Genomic DNA, 8,996 nt, shown 5'->3' on the forward strand with positions numbered 1-8,996 from the left:
CAACGCCTAATAGTCTGGATGGGGGTATAAATCTTGATGCAAAGATAAGTAATAACCTAGGTCAGGGTTGGCAAACTTTTATGTAAAGGGCAGAAAGTAAATAGTTCAGGCTCTGTGAGACATATGGTCTCTGTTGAACTACTCAGCTCTGCCACTGTAGAGTGAAAATAGCCATAAGTGATATATTAACATATGAGCGTGGCAGTGTTCCAGTAAAATTTTATTTACAAAAATAGCCAGTGGGCGAGATTTGCCTGCAGGCCATAGTTTGCCAACCCCTGATCTAGATTTATCTTGCATGATTTTTGTCTTCATTAAGCTAGGGCACTGCAGGCATATTCTAAGGGAAAGATCTTCCCTTAGTTATTGAACATAGCCCAATGCCAGTGTAATTTAGATTGGAGTATTTGGCAGATCTGGGTTTATTACACAAATATGCTGTTTGAGTCTCCCTGGCTCTGCAGAGCACTCCAGTAATGCCATCCTAGCTTCAGGGGCACATACCACTCTAGGTCAAGTGCTGACATTGAAGGAAATTTTGGCAGTGGATGACCGGTCACAAACGCCAGGGCAGATGGAATTACTCTGTGCTTACTCTCTCGCTCTCTTTTTGCAGCTAGCTGGATCACTCTTCAGAGAAGGATGTCTCATAAAGTCAGGTTAACAGGGGAATCCTCTTTAGCCAGCAAAGAACATATTTTCCTGAATGGGAGCAATGGGATGAGTTGTCAAAATATCAGTGTCTGAGCTCTAAGAAACACCTTTAGGCCCAAAAGTATAAGATCAAAGGGGTCACATTAGCTACGAATACAAAGCTCCAGTATCTTATTCTTCTGGTTCATAAACAAGAGTTTAAATAAATATGTCCTCTTGGTGAAACAAGGACATAAGCCTATGCTTTATCTTTTTTGCAATATTTCTCAGAACAGGCTTCCTTGCACACTATGAGACAAATGACAGTTATGATTCCTGCTAGCCACGCATGTATGGTAGTAGAAAAGTCTCCCCACGAGAGACAGTCTGGGTATTCATTCTAGCTCCACATGCAGCCTCCAAGCCTAATTTTTCTTTTCAGTCTTCAGATATAATGCCCACCATGGAAGATTTGTATGGGAATTAAATGAGATACAAAATGTAGAGCTTTGGGGGCACAGTAGGTGCTCAAAAGCTGTTAGTTCTACTTATTTGACACCCCTCAAAAATTCGAACCACTGCCCTACGTGGTTTAGTCACTTTCACGAAGGAAAGAGTGGTTTGTCCTTCTACAGGGGTCAGTGGTCTGTCATTCTATTGCGGGGTGGGGGGGGGCCAAATAAATTCCTGTGTGACATGCATAAGAATTCTTCCATGATCCCTTTGCAGGAGAGAAGTGGAATATTCCCGGAAAGCCAAGGCACTCCTCAAAACCCACAATGCAGTGGAAATACTCTCTCCCCACAAAAGGCACCTTGTTTTATAGCCGTGAAATGTTCTTTTCCATGGCAGTTGGTGTGTTTTGACATCCACGTAATGTATGGTCAGTGGGAAGGCTAAAGTCCGCATCACAGACCTCTGCCGAGTTAGGTGGACTAAGAAGATTATAGTTTTCAAATGGGGAATGGAGAATATGATCCAAATAAGGAAGTACTTTTGAGGCAGGTGTACAGTAGGGCCAATTTGGAAACAATGACAGTAACAGTGCAAGTGCAGAACTCACGTCTTGGTTCTGCAGTTCATGGGCATAGGTTACAATTGGGACATGATTATCGTGGTTTTCTCAGGATAATTTGTCTTCCTTCATATCAGTTATAATGCCTGAGGTAACCCCTGCATCCCACCACCACCACATTTTGTTCTGGACCTAACGTAGCAGTAAGTGTCCTTAGGGCTGTCTCCTAATGCAGCCTGAGCTCTGTGTTGAGAGTCTCATGCTTTCGTCCAAGTGTCTTTCAGACTGAAGGTAGTTTCATGCCACAATCAGACTTTTCTAGTAAACCAAGTTCTACGATTGAGATTTCTCGCCACATTTTTTTGAAAGTTGGAGAAAATTCAGGGAGATCGATGATCAACACAGTACTTTCTAGGAAGTGAAATCGCGGCATTAATAGTTGGTGAAAGCATGGCTTATTTGGTCTGAATAGGGCAGTTACGTAAAGAAGTTAGTCATGCTGCCAGTTGCTGTGGACCTAAGATCTTTGGAGGAATATCAAAATTAAATGTACTGAGCCTTTTTCCCAGAACTGTTATCATTTCAAACACTGTCCCAAGGCAATCTGATTCCAATCCAGCTGGAGAATTTTTCAGCCAACATCACCCCATCTAATGTACATAGAATTGCAAGACTTAAAGGGTAAATGCTGGCAAACAGCATAAAACAATGGTTTTCAGACAACTACAAAATTACTGAGGATGGACTATGTTCGTAAATGAGTACTGTCCCTCTGGAATATGCCGTGGAGTTCATGTTGGTCTTGTTTGTTATTTTGATGTCATTCCAAATGTCAAACAACAGGATATTATGGCTTAGTTAAGTTGCCTAGCTTTCCTTTCCTAGGCAATTCCTGGAACTTGTATACTGCAGCGGCAGTTTTGATCCTGCCTTTCATTTACCAGCAGGATGCAGTTTACTATATTTGACACAGCACCTAACTACAAAAGTGCTAAAGGACTTCAAGAGATCATCTATCCCAAACCCTCACCCCCCACTCCAAAGCCACACTGGATTTCTGATGGATATGCTTTCATTTTCCCTAGTCTTGTGGTTCTCAAATTTAGGTGGAACAGAAGCACATGAGGGCTTATTAAAACACAGAGTTCTGGGCACCACCCTCAGAGTTTCTAATTCAGTAGGTATGGGGCTTCCGTTCCTAACAAGTTCCCTGGATGCTCATGTTATTTGTCAGGGAACCACACTTTGAGAACCATTGCCCCTCCCAAAGTGAGGCAAAGATTGAAAGAAAGCACCCTTGTCAATTGACACTTCACTTCTTTAGTATTTTAATTGACTAAATAATTTAGCAAATCAATAATCTACTTCCGTGATCAAGGTTAGGATGTGTTTCCAAGCCTAGAGAAAGACTTCAATGTTAACACAACTCAAATGGTATTACCTACAGCCGGAGGTTGAATGTGCCTTTGGAAAGGGGCTGGCTACATTGTGCCCCTCGCCCTCCCCTCCTCCTTCTTCTAATTCTTCTTCTTCTCACTGTTATTCTATATCTTTGTTTCTAGGAGCTTCTGTTGCAATCTGGACTGAAGGCAAATATGGATGTGCAGGGTGGTCTGGCTATTGATATTTCAGGTTCAATGGAGTTTAGCCTGTGGTATCGTGAGTCTAAGACCCGAGTGAAAAATCGGTAAGCATATGTAAAGAACCACAGAGATAAAGTTTTTTTTAAATTTTATTGAAATATAGTTGAGTTAATTTCTGCTGTACAGCAAAGTGATTCAGTTATACATATATATAGTTCTTTTCCATATTCTTTTCCATTATGGTTTATCACAAGATATTGAATATACTGTGCTGTGCAGTAGGACCTTGTTGTTTATCCATTCTCTATATAATCGTTTGCATCTGCTAGTCCCAAACTCCCAGTCCACCCCTCCCCCACCCCCTCTCCCTCTTGGCAACCACAAGTCTGTTCTCTATATGCAGAGATATGGTTTCGGAATTGTTTAACTTTCCGACTTCTTGAAATCTATGCTTTCTGTTTGTAATCATTAAATCATAGAGTAGAGAGTAACCATGGGAAGTTATTCTTTCCATAGCTTCTTATGAGCATCTAGGTACGTAATATGGCTCAGCCAAGGATCTCTTAGCTTTTAAAGACATCCACGGACAGCTTGCACAGTGGATGAGATGTTCATCTTCTCTTGGTAGTTGACAATGCTGTCAGAAGACTTTACTTTTAAGCAATTTTTTTTAGCTTATACCTCTCTTTGGGATTTAAAATCTTTCCTCTTTTGCTATCTTCAGTGGAGAAAAATAAAAAGATGATCACTTTTGTGAGAATCTAAGTCTTAAACATTGAGTCCTTAAGTGTTTCTATTAGTGTTCATTTTTCTAAACAGAATTTTCTCTGCTCTTTTAGTTTTTCTAATTGACCCATCAGATCAAATGAAAGTGTTTTATTTTGAACTTAAAACAATGTCTTTGAACCAATGTGATTGAACTTAAAACAATGTCTTTGAACCAATGTGATAATCAGAAGAATTATTCTTCTGTTTGTTGTAATACTGAAGAAAAGAACATGAAAATGCAATTGTTTTTTACTTTTTGGATATTTAAAAATACAGTGGGGCAGAGGTGAGATAGGAGTGCTAAAATTAGATTTTTAGTTTATTTTGAACAATGGATGAAGGAATTGAGAAAAATCAAAAGGTGGCACGCTTAACATGAAAGGTGACCCTCAGTGTTACTAAAAGGAACCAAAGAATGAGAAATGGGAGAGGCTTTCAGAGTGATAAGCGATATAATTTAGGGCTTCCCACTGCATCAGTCATCTTGGTCATCTTTTTGATGTATTTTCTAGACAGTTTACCCAAATTAAACTGAACTGAATTATTTTCAGAAGGAAATCAACAACAGCTACAACAAAAATTTCTGGCTTTTTAAAAGAGACACAGTATCCCTAAGTACCTGCCAGTGTCCACATTATAGCCAATTCATCTTCAATTTTCCATTTGTTCATTTAAAAAATATCTCTTAAGCCTTTGTTGAGTGTAAGATATTAGAAGGTATTCAGGGATTTAATGAATTCAGGGAAAAGGATTCAGGGATTTAAATGATACCACCTCTGACCTACTTTTACACTGGCAATAGCAGCAGGTGTGCTGTGAGAAGCACAGCAAAAATTAGTAGCCTATTAAAAGAGCACGAACGTACAGCTCTGATTTCATCTAAAGTCTACAATTAAATTAGAGTAGTCCTAGAGGTAAGCCTTCTACTAGGATTGTTTATCCTCTTCATTTTCATCCAAGCCTCTATCCTAGTCAATCCAATCTGTCTAGGTGATCACTGGAGAACCTATGATATCTGTCCTTTCTGGGGCACCCAATATACATGCTGTAGGAATGGTTCTTTGTGATACTGTATTTTTCAAATATCTTGGCAACCATAGACTTCTGTCATTAGAGACCCTTTGGAGAAAGTAATGAAATGGAATTGAGGTAGCTACATAGAAGCCAACAGAGAGATCGTTACCAAGAAAATTGTTGTAAACATCAACTGTCTTCTGGGTGAGCTTATACTTTGTTTTAAGATAACACAGGTATTTCTGACTTCCTGATAGGACCAGGTCCCAGGCATGTTTTTATCATGGCTCTTGTTATGCGCATACCAAACATTAATGCCTGATAGACATTTCATTCCCACATCTAGAATTGAAGGCTGGGGGAGGACTCAGGAGTAGGGCAAAACTTCACTGCCCAATTGCTGGGACAAACCAGTTCCTGGTTACCAACAGAATTCTAAGCACATTTAGGTCACCTATTAGTCTCTTAAGTGTTTCTTTCCAGTTATCAGCACGAGAAATTCAGACCCTGTGGTCTGTTAGTTCAGCTCAGTTAAATGTGGTTAACAGCTTATTTTGTTCAATTCTTAGGGTAACTGTGGTAATAACTGGTGACATCACAGTGGACTCCTCTTTTGTGAAAACTGGCCTGGAAGTTGGTATGGAAACAGAAGCAGGCTTGGAGTTTATCTCCACGGTGCAGTTTTCTCAGTACCCCTTCTTAGTGTGCCTGCAGATGGACAAGGATGGAATTCCGTACAGGTAAGAAGCAGTGCTTATGGAATGTTCCAGGGCCAGCCCCAGTTCACCAGGAACTTGCACCCAGTTTTGAGCATTCCGTTACAGAAATTAAAGGAAAATGGTAAAAACCCAGTGAAACATGACTTTTCTTTAAATGAGTAAAAGAATAATTGATAAGACTAAAAAGAACAGTTAGTTTCTAGGATACCAAGAAACTGTAATGACTAGTTCATTTGATTCTGGAGATAATATCATATTCTAGCCCAGAAATAATTTATCAAGGCAACAAAGGGATTTGATTTACCGTAAGAATTGCCACACAGTTTCAGCAAAAACACTAGATGCACATTTACTATCAGCTCTCTTCACAGTTGTCTCTTGGACAGAACGTTCAAGACAGAACATCTGACAATCATTTACTGTTGGTTTAAGAGCCCAAATGAATCACAATTTTTAGGTAATCCGTACAACAGCAACTTGACCTGGTTTAAGTTTTGGCTCAAGCTTAAGATTTTGGGATTTTGAATTTAAAAAAAAAAAAGGCTTTTAGTAGAGTACTTAGTGTCCCAGAAACTAAATATATAACTGTCCATGTAGTTTTCCCAACACCTTATCCACTCTAGAGCTTTTCATTTACACTGTGCCCTTTGAATTTTGTAACAATTATTCTAATAATACTATAGTGAGGAAGTAGGATGCTTCAGGTCTAGGGAGCACTGACTTTTCTGTAGTGGGTGTAGAGGTCGCCTTGACATGCACGCTTAACCATGAAGGGAATCTGTATACTTAAAACAGAGAACCATGTTTTACATTATCTCCTTTGATAAGTAGGGCAGAGTTAAGCACCTTCTTTCTTTATATTTTTAATTTCATGATCCACGTAAGGAATGCTAGATGATGTAAGTACAAATACGAACAGGTTATGTTTTTACAGAAGAAAAGATTGTAGATTATAGTACATTAAGCTGTTGCTAATTTATTAACCTATGTCTAGAATAAACCTCCATTAATACATTTTAGAAAATCAACCTTCCGATGGTCAAAATGCAGTGACCAGCAGCCCAGGCACAAGGCTAACTAGTTAGGTTCCACATTTCACTTGGGCCAGGGCTCTGGGGATGTTTCCCTGTCAGCATTCTCAGCTTAAATCTGGTTGGATTTGCTCCTTTCTCGAAAGGGGAATGCTCCAGAGGTGGGGCTCCTGGAATGAGGGTGGGGGACATAGCAAGGCCTACAAAGCTTAGCAGCCTCTGCAGAAAGCTGCGAGACATTTGGTCCTTCATTCCAGAAGAATGAGTAACAGCACTCCCGTATCCCAGGCGTGTGAAGAGAAACGCGAAGAAAAAAATCACCCCATTCGTGGGAACGAGAGCTAGTCGTCTTTGGTACTCACATCCTTTCTCAAATGGCTTTGAAACAGAAGCTTCAAGTGTTCACTCAGTACCTTGGCTCTGACGGGGGTGGGGTGACTTTAATATGTGTGTAATTTTGTTATTATTGTTATTATGCAGGCAATTTGAGACAAAGTATGAGAGGCTGTCCACAGGCAGAGGTTATGTCTCTCGGAAGAGAAAAGAAAGCCTAGTAGCGGGATCTGAATTCCCGCTGCACCAAGAGAACTCTGAGATGTGCAAGGCGGTGTTTCCTCCTCAACCAGAGAGTAGTTCCAGCAGTTGGTTTTGAAACTGATGGGGCTCTTTCACTGGAATCCACCTCCCCGGAAGGGATACGATGTGACGTGCCTAAGTACTTGCTCCTCTGAGAGCACAGTGTTTACATATTTACCTGTATTTAAGAGTTTTTGTAAAAAGCAGTGAAAAACCTCACATAATTAAGCTTGGGCCTGAATCATTCAGTACTACCTACAGTGTCATTTTGAGCCAACCTATGTGACACTTTTAGTAGCATTCTTAGTTTCATTGTATCTCTCTCAAATCACATTTAGTACTATGAAAATAGTTCTTCCCTAAGAAGAAACTATTGTTTGTAAAAAATAAGACACACAGACACACATTCAGGAGAGCACAATTTTGTTTCACCAATTTTCAATCAATGTATATGAAGCCCTTGGTAGAACCTTACACAGCTTGTTTCTACGAAACATGCCCAATCAGGAAAAAACAGACCTTTTTTTCTTGGAGAGGGGAGCATGGAGGAAAGGGATAAGACTTTTCATGGCTTTTGGCAGCCATCTTCAAGAATTAATATTTATCTCTTCTGTTAGTTTTATTGAGTATTGAGGTAGGAGGCACGCAGAATGAACACATACCATCTCTCCTTTCTGCTGGCCACGTAGTCAGATCGCTAGAAGAAAGCTAGTGAGCCCTCTGCCTTCTGCCTTACAAAAATGCCGGACTCAGCATATCAGAATTAGAAATATTAATTTCAGGAACTCCATTTGACTTTTCCCTGTGCTGTGTCTCTTTGAGACTATAATGTGGGTCACTGTCCTGTATAAGGGACATCCTCAAATATTCCTCATTTTATTTTTCACTCAACTGTTTTGTGGTGGAAGTCCCAGTCTGTTGGGCTGCAGTCTACAAAAGCCAGAATGGCCGAGAGAATTTAATAATGCTTTGAGAACCTGATGGATTTGGACTTCTAAAAAATGAAATCAAGAAAAGAGTGTCTCTATTTGTACAAATTAAAAGAGCCACGTTAACCATTTTCAAATACTTACTGACAAAACAGATACATGTTTTGATAGCGACAGGCCCAAAACAGATAACAGGTGCTCACTTGTCCATTAAACACACACACACACACACACACACACACACACACACGCGCACACACACACACACACACGGGAAATTTAGCTAGCCCGCCACTAGTTGTAAATTTAAAATGATGTGTGATGAAATAAATATGTGGAATTCCTATTGAATTGCTTTTGTCTTCCATATTTCTCTGTTCCTGCCACTTTCTGAGCCCAGACACATACACAGCTAAGCCTCTGAAGCTCTACAGAACAGGCCAGATGCTCTAATAGGTGGTCAGAGCCCTTTGGAAAATACGCTATTGAAAATAGCAGCAGAAGCAGTCAGAAGCTCTTTAGGACCGGCAAGCTTAAAAACAAGCTCTAAGCCCAGTTTTTATAAAGCTCTGGACCTGCACACGTATTGTTATGCTATTGAGAAGACAGAAAGGAATAAAAACAGGAGGATTTCGGGGGTACTCTTGGTGGTGGTGGCATTGGCCTTGGAGGAAGCGCTCTGTAGAGATACTCCTGCTGCCGCAAAAGCAAGTTGATCCAGGGCACTG

The 8,996-nt window shown here is 40.2% G+C and overlaps 1 protein-coding gene across 1 annotated transcript in view; it reads left to right on the top strand.

The window, feature by feature from the left end:
• The window catches only part of MTTP (microsomal triglyceride transfer protein), a 44,569-nt gene extending 37,154 nt beyond the window's left edge, over positions 1-7,415 (top strand). The window contains exons 16-18 of the mRNA XM_065877827.1: positions 3,211-3,335; positions 5,583-5,753; positions 7,244-7,415. Of these exons, the coding sequence (XP_065733899.1) occupies positions 3,211-3,335; positions 5,583-5,753; positions 7,244-7,415 (468 nt within the window). The remainder of the gene's footprint in view (positions 1-3,210; positions 3,336-5,582; positions 5,754-7,243) is intronic.
• The last annotated feature ends 1,581 nt before the right edge of the window (positions 7,416-8,996 follow it).

Source organism: Phocoena phocoena, chromosome 5 (genome assembly GCF_963924675.1).
Source record: "Phocoena phocoena chromosome 5, mPhoPho1.1, whole genome shotgun sequence".
Lineage (NCBI taxonomy): Eukaryota > Metazoa > Chordata > Mammalia > Artiodactyla > Phocoenidae > Phocoena > Phocoena phocoena.